Source organism: Physella acuta, unplaced genomic scaffold, assembly GCF_028476545.2.
Source record: "Physella acuta isolate Inbredline_101_S28 unplaced genomic scaffold, ASM2847654v3 ptg001086l, whole genome shotgun sequence".
Taxonomy (NCBI): Eukaryota; Metazoa; Mollusca; class Gastropoda; family Physidae; genus Physella; species Physella acuta.
The window spans coordinates 42,583-62,184 of record NW_026732603.1 but is presented as its reverse complement, the minus strand read 5'-3'; the positions used below and the strand labels follow the sequence as shown (position 1 = coordinate 62,184).

At 37.5% G+C, this 19,602-nt stretch overlaps 1 protein-coding gene across 1 annotated transcript in view; it reads left to right on the top strand.

Annotated features, from left to right (window-relative positions):
- LOC131955605 (neuronal acetylcholine receptor subunit beta-3) overlaps nt 1–19,602 on the top strand; it is a 96,825-nt gene that overhangs the window by 44,797 nt on the left and 32,426 nt on the right. The window contains exons 2-3 of the mRNA XM_059319783.1: nt 13,637–13,723; nt 17,860–18,086. Of these exons, the coding sequence (XP_059175766.1) occupies nt 13,637–13,723; nt 17,860–18,086 (314 nt within the window). The remainder of the gene's footprint in view (nt 1–13,636; nt 13,724–17,859; nt 18,087–19,602) is intronic.

Below are 19,602 nucleotides of genomic sequence, written 5' to 3'. Positions count from 1 at the left end.
GTGCAAATCGAAAGTTTGAAAGGGGTGCAAATCGAATGTTTGAGGGGGGGGGGTGCAAATCGAAAATTGATAGTTTGTCCCCGGGAAGGGTCGCTGCGCCTCTGGGGGGGTGATACCATTAAGTGCCGCACCGGGTGACACCCGACCTCGCTACGCCACTGATGTCTTGTATGAAGCAGAAGGTTAGGGTTTAGTTGTGGGTTATGTATACAATGCCTTAAAGGTGATATCAATAGAGGCCACCGAGTTGACGAGAATCCTTCTATCATATTTTTGACATGGATAAAATTCGTTTTTTTTAAAAAATATTATGACTTTATAGAGGCCACAAAAAATAAATATAAAAAATAAAAACGTAAACCTATAAACTATTCAGAAATGGTATATTTTTTAGAATCAATGTTATGAAAGTTGCAAATCCAGAGACCTTGAAAATATTTTTTTTAGTTTAATAAGACTACATTTCTATGTTTTTTCTACGGGCCTCTTGAAAACCTTTGAGATTATTCTCGCTCGGGTCCATTCATAATATCGGAACATGCTATTCATTTCATTTCTCTCTCAGCATAATTAACAGAATAAAACTAAAACTAAAAAATAAAAAAAAATCATTTCTTATGTTCATCTAATTTTACAAAATACGAATAGTGACGTAAAAGTAATTCCGATGAAGCTTTCACATTTAAATTATTTATAATTTTTAAAATACTATTTAAAAAGTAATTCATTCAATAAACTAATACATATTTTAGTGCACAGGGGTCGTGGGATGCAAGCAGCTGTTTTAAAATTGACCGGACCCCTAAATGTCATTAGCAATCTCGTCGTTTGATGCACCTAGCGCACTGATGAAGTAATTTCAACCAATCAAATGATACCGGGCACGTGGGACTGGAACTTCCGGTTAAGCTATTACAAGTTACATCACAGGTTAAATTACAGGTTATTGGTTAAATTACATGTTAAAATCTAAGATTAAAAATGCTTTATAGTGCTGCTTTCCTCGCACTTTATTAACCCGAAACATTATGTTAAGTACATTATCAAATTATATATTCTTCTTCTTCTTCGTCCTTAATTTTATTGTTGTGAGAGATCCCCTACAACACAATTAAGTATGCGTGACAACTGGTTATGCGCCTTTGAGACCGTCGATTCCGATTTCAGCCTGCTTTTCTTTTTGGATTTGCTTCCATAGCCTTTGTCCAACCAAGAACAAACTACAAGGCAGAAGTTGTTTAATTTTTGGAGTTGTCTCTCATAGATGGATTTCTGTCCCCAGTATTATGCCTCATCAGCCCTGAGGTTTGAACTCAGGACTTGTCAGTTTAGCAACCATGAACATTTCCGAAACCCGAGTTCGCCGACTAGAGAGTACGAACACACGATTTTCGGGTTAGCAGGTGTAAGTTTTAACACCCAACCATGCCGTCTGACAATATACTGGTACATGAGAGAAGTTTACCAAGTAAACAACACAGGCTGAAAATATACTGGTACATGAGAGAAGTTTACCAAGTAAACAACACAGGCTGAAAATATACTGGTACATGAGAGAAGTTTACCAAGTAAACAACACAGGCTGAAAATATACTGGTACATGAGAGAAGTTTACCAAGTAAACAACACAGGCTGAAAATATACTGGTACATGAGAGAAGTTTACCAAGTATAAAACACAGGCTGATAATATGATGATAGAACAAAGAAATAAATCCAGTAGAGAACCTGATATTATACTCAGCACTGAGGTTGACAATATTTTATTATACTGTTACAATAAGCCATAACGACATTAACCCAGTATAGAAACTGACAATATACTAATACATAAGGGCATCAACACAGTACATAAGCTGTCAATATACTGGACAATAAGGGCATCAACACAGTACATAAGCTGTCAATATACTGGACAATAAGGTCATCAACACAGTACATAAGCTGTCAATATACTGGACAATAAGGGCATCAACCCTAAATACCATGTAACAAAACTTTCTTCACTATGTGACGTAACATTAGGACCCAATTACACAATAAGTGATCAACATACCACGCGCAACTTACACGACAAAATCAGGGGCATGTCAGGAGCACATAACTGCTAACAGCAAGAAAAGATAACCCAACAAATTGTACACATTGCACGTACTTTTCTTCCTGCACGTGGAAATTAGATTTTTTGCTAATTAGACAATTAAATTTTAAAACTTCATTATAAAGCGTTAAATATTAGACAGAGCCATGAATATGTAGATGGTGAAAGATTATACCCTTACATGATGTTTACGTGTGGAGAAGGTGGGGGAAGGAAAAATTTTGACACCTTAGATAAATCTAATCTTTATTTCAAATTCCGAATAAACTGCCAAAAAACTTTTTTTTTTTCATGCACGTAACGAATTCAAAGCGAGTTAGTTCTACAGGTAAAGCAACGAATGGCAAGAAAAACACATCTGAAACATGTTCGATTTTTCAGGGAAAGTTATGAAATCCAAGGAAAAACATCTGTTTGGGCAACAAGTAACCGAGGCAGCATGTTATCATTTCAGTTTCACATCCATCATAAACGGACAACTTTCTCTTCCCATCCATTTCTCGCAACACCCCCCTTCCCTGTCTTTCTTTTCTTGTATCTTCACTGTTAACGATACCCATTTTTTTTCTTACTGTAGTTGTTTTGACTTAATATATGCGATGCATTCTGCTTTTATTTTCTCACTATTTTTTTTACACATCAACATTATCATTTCCCGTTCGTGCCCAAGACACATGGGGTAGATGAAGTAGAGTTTGACTACTTCAAAGTCGAACTCTATATGAAGGGATAGCGTGATTAGTACAACGCCCAGCCGCCGTTGTTTCCTTAACGTGAGTTGGGTGGACTCAGAGACGTTCCACTGATTTGAACCCGAACTTGAGACTCTCGGGTTAGCTTTCTAGCTTTCTACCGGTAGGCCACGCCGTCCCATTTTACACGACAAAATCCGATATAAATTTATATTTGAAGTGAGTAAAAAAGTGAAGACATCCATGACGTTTTTATGGTAATATGAAGTCGAGTGTATCTTTCTCTGCGATCATGGGTTGTATTAGATAGACCGGCAACAATCAGGCTAAGGGTTCTCGAGTTCACGTATCTTGATCATAGAGGTCGAACTTACATCTATAGTTCTTCTTACACGTTCGAATGACTTCTTTAGCTCTTCATAATTATAGACCCAAGTGCCGTCTTTATTTCTTCATAACTAGACGTTCAACTGACGTCTATAGTTCTTTGTAATTATACGTTCAACTGACGTCTTTAGTTTTTCATAACTAGACGCGCCACTGTTTTTTTTTTAATTCTCAGACACCATTTCTCTTCAACACACCTTTCTTTCTCAAGCACCATTTATCTATCAAAATCATTTCTTTCCAACACAAAATTTATTTGCATCACCATTTTCGTCCCACACACATTTTCACACACATTTCTCCCTTACACACATTTCACTCTACGCAATTTCTTTCCCACACTTTATATTACTCACAACATATTTCTCACACACAATTTTTCTCCCCAAAACTATTACTCACACAATTTCACTCACACATACAATCTCACCACCCAACACATCCCCCCCCCCCTCACTATTCTACTCCCCCACACCATTTCACTCACACAAAACATCACGTTCCCCCCACACAGGTGCGGGTGATTGAATAATCAGACAACGGCAACAGTGGATCTGGCGAGTCAATAAGTCAACCAAACATCCCCCTCCCCTCCCCTGCACCCTACCTGTATAGACATTACCTGTTAGATTAGAAGATGTACCTGGGATGGTTGAGGCAAGAACAAAGTCAGAAGGGGAAACAACTCGTGTGATGCTGGTGCTGGGAAACTAAAACACGAGGGTTATAAAGCTGTCTTGTGGGGGCAGTCTAAACATGATACCTAAAGATACAACATACGTGGGGGTGAGCTAAAAAAGACATGGGGTGAGTTAAACAAGATACTCAAAGATACAACAGATATGGGGGTTGAGCTAAACATGATAAAAACATGAGGGTGAGCTAAACATGATACTCAAAGACATGGGGGTAGGCTTAACAAGATACTCAAAGATACAACAGACATACGGGTAAGCTCAACTTGATACTCAAAGGTACATTAGACATGGGGGTAAGCTAAATAAGATACTTAAAGATACAACAGACGTTTTTATAAGCTAATGAAGGTACTCTTAGATACAACAGAAATAGGGTAAGATACTTTAAGATATAAACTAAACATGATATTTTAACAATTAACGGACATGGAGTGGTGACAACCAATCGGCATAATAAAAGATACAGTAGGCTTGTAAGGCAAGTTGAACATGAGACTCAAAGATACAACAGACATAAGCTTCAAGCTCGAGTAGAATGTAAAAGGTGGGCTTTTTCCATGAACTTAACTTTCCATCTTCATGTTTATAAAGTTACCGGTTACAATATTTAAAAAACAAAACAACAACGGAAAAACGTTATTTGAACATGTATTTGGAAAGAATAACAGTTTTCAAGAACTCGAGGCCAAAAATACAAGTTCAGCGAGTTCAAAGAAACACATCAGTTTCACATTTACTTTTTCCACGTGTGTATCATATTACATCTGAAACTCACACTTACACACACACACACACACACAAACACACATTCACAAACATACACACACACACACCAACAACCAGAACACACAATGTTATTTAATTCTGTAAACCATTCCTCCAAGTGGGGATAATTCGTTAGTGAATCTATTTCTTGACCTCAAGTTCATTATCCTATTGGCCTAATTAATAGCAGCAATTGGCCAGACTCTTGATTCATTTTTTTTTAACAAATAATCTTTACAAAATTTTATAAATATTTTATATTAATGTATAAAATATGACTTAAAATCTGCCATTCCGCTTTAAACTAATAGTTTATTAAATACTGTTTCATTTATCTCAAGGAAAAGATTTACTTTAAAATCTGTCGTTAAAAATCCACAGAAATAAGCTTTAGATTTACGTGTAATTTATCGTAAGAAAATAAGCTGCTTAAACTAAGTCGATGGACATATCAGGGATCTTAAACCCCTTCCACTGGGGTGACGCCCATTTCGGGAGCTCAGACGATAAATGAGACTGACCGAACCAATCAAGCGTCGGGATGTAATGGGGACCTTGATGGTCTTCATGTCAGGGCGTTTCAATCTTTGTTTCACTCACCACGGCGTCGGTCAGTATCTTTCGCTGGCAACAGTGTTGGCAACTATCTTTGACCTCACCATCATCCATTGTCTTTAACTGACCACATCATCACCCACTATCTTTAACTGGCCACACCATCTCTCACTATCTTTAACTGACCACACCATCACTCACTATCTTTAACTGACCACACGATCACCAACTGTCTTTGACACAACATCACCCACTATTTTTTAACTGACCACACCATCACCTACCCTACGATCTTTCATTGACCACAACATCACCCACTATCTTAAACTGACCACACTATCACCCACTGTCTTTAACTGACCACACCATCACCCACTGTCTTTAACTGACCACACCATCACCCACTGTCTTTAACTGACCACACCATCACCCACCCCACTGTCTTTCATTGACCACACCATCACCCACTATCTTTATCTGACCACACCATCACTCACTATCTTTAACTGACCACACCATCACCCATTGTCTTTAACGACCACACCATCACCCACTGTCTTTAACTGACCACACCATCACCCACTATCTTTGACTGACCACACCATCACCCACTATCTTTAACTGACCACACCATCTCACACTACCTCAACTTCTATGTGACACTACAATCACAATGTGAATCTCCACCACAGTACTACCTCACTCTGCGCACGCCTCGTGGTCTACTTGGGATATATTGAAAACCGGGAATTTTACAAATGATAGTTAAAATGGCAAATATTCTATCAATACAATTATTTAGTATTGAAACAAAATCCAATTAAATAATTATGAATTACCTAAATTTAAAATGTTTCTTAACAATGTATATATAAATTAATTAATCCAACAAAAAACTATTTAAAAATAAAAGTATAAACTAGGTAACTATTTATAGGTTTACATGTTCGTGTAATAAACCATTCATACATTTATCTGTATAGGCCTAACAACTATTTTTAAATAAGTATAAACACATAATTAACTATGTATAAATACATTCATAAACCTAACAATGTAGAAATACATGTACACCACTAATTCATGATTTATAAACACGTTTACACTGCTAATTAAACTATTTTTAAACACATCAATACTCCTAATTAACCGTTTATAAATACGTCACCCAATTAACTATTTATAAACACACTTATAAATATAATTTACACCCCTAATTACGTTTTTATGAACCTTTGATAAACCTAATTAACTATCTATAAACACATTTTAAACGTTACAGCTTTTTTATAAATACAATTTTACACCAAATTATCTATTTATAAACTCATATATAAACCTAATTAACTGTTCATAAATAAATTTACATTCTTAATCAACTATTAATCAGCGAATCTCCACCAGTAGTCAACCAATCACGCGGTGCCAATCTAATCAGCACCACGAGCGCCAGAAGTGTCCTAATCTCCAAGTTCTTGGACATTTAGAACTGTCGAGCTGGACCGTCCGGCTAGACACTTCGGAATCTCAGTCTGGACATTTAGGAATGTCTTTCTGGACATTCTGGATTCGGTCTGCAACCCTGGACTAGCGTATCTTCCCTTAAAATCCGATTACCCGAGAATTGAGTTTTCTCTAAATTACCAATCTATTACATTTTCACGTTGCTTAGAAATTAAATTGAATATTACCTAAAGACAAAATGTTTTAAAGAGCTGTTCTAACTTTATTGAGAAACTTAAAAACCATATTTAGATAAAATGTATTTACGATTTCGTAAAACGATTATATTTAATGTAAATGAAGTAGAGTTTATGTGTTTAAAATGGCATATGTAAATATGTTTTTTCTTTCAAATAAATACTTTAGGTGTTGGGTAGTATTACAGATATTATACAGGGTAAGAAATGAGATTTTTTTTATATTTGACCCCTAATATTTATATTATAAAACCAAGTCCCATGTTTGATTAGAGCGGGTTATCCCACATCTCTATGAGAAAGGGTGAAATAGGACATCTAAGGCATTCGTTTCACTCCTAGCTGTGTGCAGGCTTAAGATGGTCGGTCGCATGGTCTTTGACCTTGATGTGGATGGAAAGGGGGGGGGGGTGAATGTGCCCGTTACCTGACCTGGGGACTCCATAGATTGGACAGTTACCCGTTATTTTTAGATATATTGCTGCCTATATTGTTCCATGATTGTATTACGTAGCTGTAAGGTGGACATATTTTAGTAGTTTTAATATAAATAGACCTAAAGTGTTTGAAGGTACGTCTTTACTAAGTGTAAGCTAGGGGTGGTACGCAGTGTTTCTTCCAGACTTTTTTTCTCAGAGGGGGCACTTGATATTTTCGGTGGGAGGTGTGGACTAAATTTTCCGAAAGGGGACGGACACTGGTAAAAATATACGCTTTCAATATAAATTCCATTTCGTTCGGGGGAGGAGGGGGTGGGGATAAGCATGGAAGAAACTCTGGTAGTACGGTCGCCTGAAATATTTCAGATGGGGGTTTGCACACTAGCATTAACCTTTGACCTAGATATACCATAATCCGCCTTTAAAGTTAGTTATGCCGCTTTAAGTAAGGTTGATAAGCAGGTTATAGATGCAAACTCTCTCTCTCTCTCTCTTTCTCTCTCTCTCTTTCTCTCTCTCTCTCTCTCTCTCTCTCTTCGTTGCCAAGATGTATGTGTGTAGTTTTAATACATTAAAAAAATCGATATTCCCGAATTTCTCGAATAAATTCTTATTCTAGCAGTATAAAAACACATTTTAAAAACCCCTTCATTTTTAGTGTGTTGTGGCGTAACTACAAGCTGAAGGATTTATTTTTGGCGTCCAATTAATTTTTCTTTTTTTTTTCGATTTTAAAATTTTCAAAAGTTTAAAAATGACGTCGAACGCCACTAAGACAACCCAATCATTGCCGCAGCCAAACGAAGGGGGAGTAACTCCCGGGGGATCTTTTGCCAAATAATTAAATCGTCGTTTTCTGTGTACTAGGTCGGCTCGCAGAGAAGGGAGCTAATTAACCTGCCTGGGTAGATTTCTAAAGGGACATAACTTTCAAGTTTAATATTGTGATCTAATATTTTGTTTTGTATCCAATGTTTAATTTTTAAAACCACGTAACATTGTCGATCTTAAATGAATTAATATTTTTAATTTTATTATTGGATGTTTTATAGGATACAACTTTATTCTCAGCTAGAGTATATTTGTAAGCAAAATATATGAACAAAACAATTTCAAAAACCCTATTTCCTTAAATATCAACGTGTTAGCATAATAATTAATCAGTGAAAACGATCAAAATTTCCTTAAGTTTTACGCATTTTTTACTTTCTCGTATATACTAGTATAGAGAAAGTATTGTAATCGTGCAAAAAAAAATCGATATTTTTACAAATCTCGACGATTTACACCTCACTGATACGGAAAAACATAATTTTGCAATCTCGTCCGTATGTCTGTGTGTGTGTCTGTGTGTCTGTCCGTGTGTAAACACGATAACTTGAGTACCGTTACAGCTAGGTTGATGAAATTTCATATATAAGTATTTATCGTAGATCCGTATCATCTTTTGAGCGATTTCCGATAACCGGAAGTGGTACTTTTCCTACTTTGAATTTTTCAAAAGCCTATAACTTGAGTACTATTTCAGATAGATAAATGAAATTTCATACGTAAGTAAAAGATCTAATTCTCTACCTTCTATTAAATTTTGAGTCATTTACGTTGACTGGAAGTAGTACTTTACGCTACTTCCGATTTCTCAAAAAACTAATGTAAATTTTAAAAGTAATAATAATATTGCGCACTATTATGCGTTTTTTTATTTGGCGTTCACTTGGTGTGCAATTAATTTGTCTACGAGATTTTATTCTATTTTTAAAACTTTAAGTATTTAAAATGGATTAAAAATCATGTCTATAGCCCGAGTTCCCATCCCCTGTTATTTTATATAAGAGTATTCGAGAAAGTTTAGGGGAGATCACTCCCGGTTTATTTTAATTTGTAAGCTTTGAAAAAAAAAATGTAAGCTTTCTGTGGGATTGTGCTTCTGTCCGACGTAATATCTATATATATAATTCTCTTCTTCGAGCCGTTAGAAAACAAGCTGCAAACGCTCTCCCTACCTCCCCACCCCTACATGGTTTTAGTGAGCTGTGTTCACTCTAAATGTTTACAAGCAGAGCCAACGATTTTAAACGTAGGGGGGGGGGGGGGAGGAGGGGGGGAGGGAAGGAAGGCGGGGGGGGGGGGTTATGGTCCTTAACGAGCTACTTATAGTGTTTTAAAGAAATATTTTCAGTGTCAGCGTTGGTACTGTCGAATTCACAAATTATGAATTATTGAAAATTAGAAACAACTAAATAGCGGCGTATGTTATGCCGCGGGCCGGCTCGTGGAGTTATATTGTTGATCTTTGCAAGCTTGTTGAGCCGAAAGCCTATATAGTAGCGAGCTAGAGGGTGAAAGTTTGGCTGACTGATTAGTCTGCCAATGTCTGTTAATCTCAACGTGTTGATTGTGGTCTGTGTATCGTGCAGGTTTATTCCTCCCTGAAGTTTGTTTTGCACTAGCGTGTTGTGGCTGATGTATGTTGTTACTGTGGTCTGAGATATTAATTTTGGGGATAACACACTATTAATTATAGGTGACCTGGCCCAATTGTTGTTGAGCTTAATTTATAAAGTGCTATGGTGTTTTTAATTTTGCAACGCTTACACAGATTATAAAACAAGCACTACTTTAATAAGTTATGTACACTTTCTTGAAGGTAGGTGACGTAGAGTTAACCTGCTTGTCTAACCACGGCCCATAAACTTATAGTATGGTGAGCACTATGTCAAGACACTAATACAGCCGATACACAAAAAAATGAACATTTCTGTAAAAACATACAATGATAAGACTTAAATATAACAAAAGTATAATCAGACAACTATACTAAAATACTCCCATTACAAATTAGATTCTTAAACTAGATGCGTACATAAAACTCATGTTCAAGACGACAGTTCACGAGTTAAAAAGAAAAAAGCAACACTCGAATAGAACAATGCCTTGTCTACATTTTTGTGTGTACTTTCCGTATCTGTGTAGTTGCTCGTTAGTCAAGAATCCCCTTGGCTAATGAACTGCTAGTGATGATTGGTAAATGGCTTTAACAGGGCGGGGTAATAGTGAGAATGTTAGATAGTTTCAGCTAGGGCGAGTTTGTAGCGTGTTCTGTTTAAATATGGCTCTCTCTCTCTCACACACACACACACACACACTCACACACACACACTCACACACACAGAGATATATATATATATATATATATATATATATATATATATATATATATATATATATATATAAATTTATTTATATATATATATATATATATACAAATAAATATATATACATACACACATTTATATATATATATAAATATAAATATAAATATAAATATATATATATATATATATATATATATATATATATATGTATATATATATACATATATATATATATATATATATATTTATTTATTTATTTATATATATTTATATATATATATATATATATATATATAATTCACATGTTTAGCACTACTGTGACTAACATACAAATCAAATCCATTGTCTCCATGCTAAGTATGTCAATACGTCTTAATAACAGTACGCATTAATTATTTTCTATTAAAACCTCTAGTAAAGACTTTTTTTCCCAAATTACTACTTTAAAGTACTAAAAACAGAAAAGTTTCAATATAAAACAATTACAATAAAGTACTTATAAAACATTGTTGGTTGTGTGTTTTTATTTGGGTCCGTGTTTGCGAGTGTAAGAACCACTGGCATATTGAAATAGCTGTACCCGTTTTAGCCTCCCCCTGATGAGACTGCCTAGATATTCGTTTACCTGTCTTTCATTAGAATTTTCTTATCGTTTTTCCAAATCCTGGAGGTTTTTTATTTCGGGAGCTGAAGGTTGAAGGCGGGGGGGGGGGGGGGGGGGGGGGGATGAGGTTACTGTGTAGGTGTTAAGCCAGGCTTTAAAAAAAATGCACTGTAGTCGAGGAATGATTGAGGAAAGAGGGGTACGGTTGGGGGTTTGGGATTTGATTGATTTGGAAGGTGAAAAAGGGTTATCGTTATTTAATAGAAACGAGGGGGGTTGGTTATTATTATTATGAGGGGTAGTTATATAAAGAAGTGGAGGGAGAGTGTGTTGATCTTGTGACGTAATATTGGATGTGTTTTTAAATATGGCGGAGATAGGTGTTAGCAGATGGAAGTTTCGAGACGATGTCAAAAAATGTCCTGATTTATCACGGGTCGGGTGTAAGCTGAGAGGTGGGTAGGTAAACCACGTGACTTGATTAGTTTGTCAGGGATGTAGTTATGAAGGTGACAGCGCCGCACTCTACTGGTGCTTATCTGGGGGGGGGGGGGTTAGGTGTTTTTTGAAGGCTTGCTCATTAACATTCTCACGATCTACTTGTGTTCAGTGTTTCTTTCAGGTATCTATGTTCCTGCCTTGCCCTTAACAAAAGATAATCTATATAGAATATATGTATTTTTAAGCGTGTCTGACCCCTTCCTCCCCCCTCTCCCGAAAAGTTACCCCTTTCCCGGAGAAAAATATATCTGAAAGAAACAATGCGTGCATTATGGTTGTAACGTACTTCATCGTATATCATGCCCGCATTTCAATTATGTAATGCTCGCAGTTAACTTATATCACGACAACATGGAACTTGTATCTTGCTCGCATTTAAAGTCTTGTCATCATTTAACTTGCATCATACCCTCATTAGGGGTCGGCGTGGTCGGTAAAGCTCATGGTTGCTAAACCGAAAAGTCTCGAGTTTGAACCCTCGGGCAGATGAGGCTCGTTAGCTAAGGACAGCCACTCTTCTAGGTGAGACAACTCCAAAGTAAAAAACTGCTGCCTTGTAGTTTGTTCTCGGTTGGACAAACACTCTGGAAGCAAATACAAAAAGAAAAGCAGGCTGAAATCAATGGCTTCAATGTCGCAGTTGACACGTACACTTAATTGTGTTGGAGGGTATTCCTTCCAACACTAAAATTAAGTAAGAAGAAGAAGAAGATACCCTCATTTATTGTGAATCATGACCACATTTTATTTATATCACGCCCACATCACGTGTATCACGCCCACATTGTACTTATATCACGCCCACATAACGTGTATTACGCCCACATTTTACTTATATCACGCCCACATAACATGTATCAATCCTCCCTTTAACTCGCATAGTTCCCACATATAACTTACATTAAGACGCCGCATTTTACTTGTATCAAAGGCTCCAATTTACGATGTATCACCATGGCCTAAAAGTTACATTGTATCATGGCCCCATAATTTAACTCATATAAAATTGTATCTTAATCCCATCGTATTACAGTAACAAAGACACAATATACTCGTATCATGACATCATAATTCGCACCAAAAACACGCCATTTTCTTATAAAAGCAATTCGATGTTCTTTAATTGATTAAAACAATTAACACAACTATTTTTTTTAATATGATTTCCCTATTGTTTTCCAAACGATTTTGTTTACATCGATTGAATAACCCAGCCCACACCATTTTTCGTGCATGTTAAACATTTTTTTCTCATATGAATACGTTCTTTGTTATTCGAATGTTTATTTCTTCTCATAACTGAAAGAAAGCAATACAACAGACAATAAATCTACCCCCCTTCCATATAAGCCCAATACAGCAAAACAAATGCATCCATCCAATTCTATACATTGTTCTGGCCAATGCAAACTGATCTATCCAGTTCTATACATTGTTCTGGCCAATGCAAACCCACGTCATGTGACCGTCAGCACGTGACGTCCCCACCTCATTTGTCATATCCGGTTTCGGCGTCCCCACATCCGGTCAGCGAGGGGGTGGGCTATTAGCTCGCATGACGACACTTCATTAATTGAACCTTATTCTTCTGTCCATTCTTCCAACAATAATTGAACCTTATTCTTCTTTCATTCCCTACATCATTTATTGAACCTCTGTCCATCCCTCAATCATTAATTAAACCTAATTATTATCTCCATCATTAATTGAACCTCATTATTCTGCCCATCCCTCCATCATTAATTGAACCTCTGTTCACCCCTCCATCGTTAATTGAACATCATTATTCTGCCCATCCCTCCTTCATGAATTGAATCTAATTATACTGTCCATCCCATTTAATTGAACATCTGTCCATCCCTCTATCATTATTTGAACCTCATTATTCTGTCCATCCTTCCAACATTAATTGAACCTCATTATTCTGTCCACCCCTCCATCATTAATTGAACCTCTGTCCATCCCTCAATCATTAATTGAACCTCATTATTCTGCCCATCCCTCCATCATTAATTGAACCTCTGCCCATCCCTCCACAGGGCGTGGCAGTATCCGGCCTGGAATGGAACCGTTCTGCCATCTTTGGACCACTGTCGTTGTCGTCGCTCTGATGCTCACAGTTATAGGTAGGTGTGGGGCTGGTGGTGTCGGTCTGATGTTCACAGTTATAGGTAGGTAAAGTGTGGGGCTGGTGGTGTCGCTCTGATGCACACAGTTATAGGTAGGTGTGGGGCTGGTGGTGTCGCTCTGATGCTCACAGTTATAGGTAGGTAAAGTGTGGGGCTGGTGGTGTCGCTCTGATGTTCACAGTTATAGGTAGGTAAAGTGTGGGGTTAGTGGTGTCGCTCTGATGTTCACAGTTATAGGTAGGTAAAGTGTGGGGTTAGTGGTGTCGCTCTGATGTTCACAGTTATAGGTAGGTAAAGTGTGGGGCTGGTGGTGTCGCTCTGATGCACACAGTTATAGGTAGGTAAAGTGTGGGGCTGGTGGTGTCGCTCTGATGTTCACAGTTATAGGTAGGTAAAGTGTGGGGCTGGTGGTGTCGCTCTGATGTTCACAGTTATAGGTAGGTAAAGTGTGGGGCTGGTGGTGTCGCTCTGATGTTCACAGTTATAGGTAGGTAAAGTGTGGGGCTGGTGGTGTCGCTCTGATGCTCACAGTTATAGGTAGGTAAAGTGTGGGGCTGGTGGTGTCGCTCTGATGTTCACAGTTATAGGTAGGTAAAGTGTGGGGCTGGTGGTGTCGCTCTGATGCTCACAGTTATAGGTAGGTAAAGTGTGGGGCTGGTGGTGTCGCTCTGATGTTCACAGTTATAGGTAGGTAAAGTGTGGGGCTGGTGGTGTCGCTCTGATGTTCACAGTTATAGGTAGGTAAAGTGTGGGGCTGGTGGTGTCGCTCTGATGTTCACAGTTATAGGTAGGTGTGGGGCTGGTGGTGTCGCTCTGATGCACACAGTTATAGGTAGGTGTGGGGCTGGTGGTGTCGCTCTGATGTTCACAGTTATAGGTAGGTAAAGTGTGGGGTTAGTGGTGTCGCTCTGATGTTCACAGTTATAGGTAGGTAAAGTGTGGGGTTAGTGGTGTCGCTCTGATGTTCACAGTTATAGGTAGGTAAAGTGTGGGGCTGGTGGTGTCGCTCTGATGTTCACAGTTATAGGTAGGTAAAGTGTGGGGTTAGTGGTGTCGCTCTGATGTTCACAGTTATAGGTAGGTAAAGTGTGGGGTTAGTGGTGTCGCTCTGATGTTCACAGTTATAGGTAGGTAAAGTGTGGGGTTAGTGGTGTCGCTCTGATGTTCACAGTTATAGGTAGGTAAAGTGTGGGGCTGGTGGTGTCGCTCTGATGCACACAGTTATAGGTAGGTAAAGTGTGGGGCTGGTGGTGTCGCTCTGATGTTCACAGTTATAGGTAGGTAAAGTGTGGGGCTGGTGGTGTCGCTCTGATGCACACAGTTATAGGTAGGTAAAGTGTGGGGCTGGTGGTGTCGCTCTGATGCTCACAGTTATAGGTAGGTAAAGTGTGGGGCTGGTGGTTCAGGCTTGGGTGCTTGTGTCGTTGTGAGTAGATCAATGGTGGGTGCTGGTAAGCAGACCAAAGTTGGGTGCTTATGGAGTTGTAAGCAGATCAAAGCTGGGTGCTTGTAAGCAGACAACAGCAAGGCTGAAACTTGCCCCACCAAGTCACAGCACACAACAATGTTGTATTTCTTCATTAAATTCAACGTCTATCAGAATTGCTTAAAAATTAAAACAATGCAAGCAATTTATTTACACTAGCATAAACATAGTTAGATATATGTTTAGATAATACATGCATGCATATATATATATATATATATATATATATATATATATATATATATATATATATATATATATATATATATATATATATATACAATTTTATATTCAATATATAATCTCTAGATAGATGTTCAAATAGAGTTCCTTATTTTACACACAAAGACACAAAACTATTCTTTATAGATTGTGTTTAATGTTTAACAACGACGTATTACTTGATAATAAAATCTTTTGATAAAAGAGTTGTTAATTATTTGAAGGAACTCACCGTTTAAGTAAATATTAAATAAGAGCAATTTTTTTAATGGAAGTGGGTAGGTTGCTTTGAGGCAATCTGAGGGTGAATGATCCAGAGTTTCTTCTATAGGCCTATACTTTTACATATACTTATACATATACATATAAACTTACACCAGCCCCCCCCCCCCCCCCCCCCGAAAAATATTGACCGCCCTCTACCCCCCCCCCCTCGAAAATATCAAGTCCCACCCCCCCGCCCCCCTCCCGGAGAAAAAAGACTGGAAGAAACACTGGAAGTTTCATCCCGTCGTGTGCCTTGTAATCAGCGTACCATACAAATCACCGTATAAATCTGAGTGTCCAATTTTATATTGGAGAGTGCAATTTTTTCTATGAGAGTGCGCCATTTAATTAAAGGCTTGCATCATTTAATCAGATATTTGCACTTTTTAAATCTAAAAATAAACCGTTTAATTTGAGACTGCATCGCTTAATCTGAAAGCTTTTTAATTTAAAATGATAGTGCAAAATGCTATTTGAGCAGGCATAGTTTAATCTCCAATTTTTAAAATTGTGTTGTTCCGGGGTTTAATCTAATTCTGCACGTAATCTGTGAGTGCATATTTTTACTTTCTCGTCTACGAAGTATAGAGAAAATATAGTAATCGTGCACAAAAATATCGAGATACTTGCAAATCTCGACGTTTTAGGTTTTTACTTGAGTACTGTTACAGCTAGGTTGATGAAATTGCACATACAAGTATTATATGTAATTTGTAGTTCTGTGTCAGCTTTTCAGCGATTTCCGGTAACCGAACGTAAAACTAATTCTACTTTCAATTTTTCAAAAGCCTATAACTTGATTACTGTTTCAGATAGATGAAACAAAATTTCACATATAAGTAAAACATCTACTTTTCTGCCTTTTTTCAAATTTTGAGTAATTTCTGTTGACCGGAAATAGTAATTTACGCTATTTCCGATTTTTCAAAAAACGCATGTGAATTTATAAAGTACTAATAATATTCCGCACTATTATACACAGATTGTTTGGCGTTCACTTGGTGCGCAATTCTTTTTTTCTATGAGATTCTATACTATTTTAAAAAGTTTAAGTAATTAAAAAGGGATTAAAAATACTGTCTATATCCCGAGTTGCCATCCCCCGTTGTGTTATCCTAATATATAATTCCCCATGTGCGCACTTCTCTCTCTCTCTCTCTCTCTCTCTCGCTCTCTCTCTCTCTGTCTGTCCGCAAAATATTTTCGCCGGACATCACGTCAGAAACGGCAGCGATATATGGAGAACTTTATACGGACTTTTGTTGAAAATGATATGTTAGATGTTTTAAATGTATAACCACAATTTTATTTAAAGAAGAAAAATAAAAATTAAAGGCGTATTCGAATGTAGAGAAACAGTATTATTTATGCAACCAGAAAAGCATTAATAAATGTGAAAAAGAACGCATAAAACTGTGACGTCACTATTGCTTATACATTAACTAATGACGTCATCTGCCGTGTTTAGAATAAAAAGAAATGAACTATTTCATTCAAATTTGATTTAGATCTACGTACACTATGAAATGTACACAATACAATTTTTCCGGCCTAAACTCATAAAATTTATTTTATTTATTTGGATTCTAGATCTAGATATTCTAGATTCATCTATTCAAGTAATACATTTCTATACTAAAGTATTTCAGGCCTTAATTACTTTATTGAAATCTTTGTTTATCTATGCAATTTGCTAATCTCCATAATATATAAAGCAAAGTTGTCGGGTGCCCGACAGGACACTTCCCGGCGCCGCAGGCGCTTCAAATTTGGCAGGATCTTGCCTTGGGGCGACAGAACACGGGGGCCGGTTGGCCGAAAAGTCTACGATGATGGGGTCAAAACTGACCTCGACTGACCGGCGCCTTATATGAGCTATAAATCGAAAAAAAATGTCCACGGAGGAACCTCTTCATAACTCCTGAGGTCGTAGACCGACCCTCGGGCGAATTAATTAAGCATTCAAATTCTCAATGTTTTCGAACGCCTAAGCAAAGCTGGGCAGCATGCCTAGTATAAGAATATTCGAGAAAAGTTTAGGGGAGATCACTCCCGGTTTATTTTATTTTTTAAATTGTAATTGTGTGAGTCCAGGGTTTAATCTAATAAAGCATGTAATCTGTGAGTGCATATTTTTCCTTGTGTACTCTATCCCCAGCAGCCACTGCGAAAAGAAATGAGAAAAAATCTCACCTGGACGAGCTGTCGTGGGAGGAGATCGTGGTCAAGAGCATCCTGGAGTCGTACAAGATGAGGACCATCTACAGCCGGCCGGTGCTGCGCTACAACGACACCCTCAACGTCAAGTTCGCCGTCCAGCTGCAGCAGATCATGGGTCTCAATGAGCAGGAGCAGATCCTGACTCTCAACATTTGGGACCAGATCGTGAGTACCGTTATAACCTCCGGTAGTTGAGTTGAATCCTAGGATCAGATTGTGAGTAACGTTATAACATCCGGTAGTTGAGCTGAATTCTAGAATCAGATTGTGAGTAACGTTATAACATCCGGTAGTTGAGCTGAATTCTAGAATCAGATTGTGAGTAACGTTATAACCTCCGGTAGTTGAGCTGAATCCTAGGATCAGATTGTGAGAACCGTTATACCATCCGGTAGTTTAGCTGAATCCTAGGGTTATATTGTGAGTACTGTTATACCATTCGTTAGTTTAGGTAGATCCTAGGATCCTATTGTGAGTACTGTTATACCATCCGGTAGTTTAGCTGAATCCTAGGATAATATCGTGAGTACCGCTATACCATCCGGTAGTTTAGCTGAATTTTCTAGGATCAGATTGTGAGAACCGCTATACCATCCTGTAGTTTAGCTGGATCTTCTAATACATTTGTACCGTTATATTATCCGGTAGTTTAGCTGAATTCTAGGATCAAATTGTGAGTTCGGTTATACAATCCTGCAGTTTAGCTGAATCCTAAGATCATATTGTGAGAACCGTTATACCATCCTATAGTTTAGCTGAATCATAGGATTATATTTTAAGTACCATTATACCATCCTGCAATTTAGCTGAATCCTGAATCCAGATCGCGAGTACCGTTATACAATCCTATAGTTTAGCTGAATCCTAGGGTTATGTTATGAGTAGGCTACCGTTATACGATCCAGTAGTTTAGCTGAATCTTTGGATCATATTGTGAGTACCGTTATACCATCCGGTAGTTTAGCCAAATCTTCTGTTAAAAATGTACCGTTATATCATTCTGTAGTTTAGCTGAATCTTTGGATCAGATCGATATAACCTTTATACCATCATGTTAAGGCTGCTGTGAGAGGGCTTCACCTTTCCATACCATTATTGTTGTCGTTCCACTACCAATATTCTTTGGTCACACACATATGAATAAACTAGACAGGATACTTATTTCTTTTTTTTTTTGGTTTTAATAAAAAAGTACTAACAACATCAGTTTAGAATCCAAGTAGACTGGTCATTTACAGGACACAAATGTCCTTCCACACCAACATCATAACCCAATCTACCTAGCATTCATTCTACAGCAACAACGTTCTCTACCTTCAATGTCACTGTCTTTTATGCACGTCACACTTCCATTCGTTTATAACACACCTGCACCGAGATTTATTCGCACCAATTTGTACTCACAGAACACGCATCATAGCACATCCTGTAGTTTAGCAAAATCTTTTGATCAGATCGTGACTGTAATCTGGGATTATATCGAGTGTACAATCCTAATACACAGATATCAGATTATGCATACCATCATGTAGGTTATCACTATTAGAGATCAAATGATGAGTACCATCATACCATCTTTAGCGTAGCATCATACCATCTTGTATTTTTATCAACAAATTAAATCAAGTATTCAGTGCTTCATACTAATCTTTACCTGCATATACTCACCATCTGAAATTAG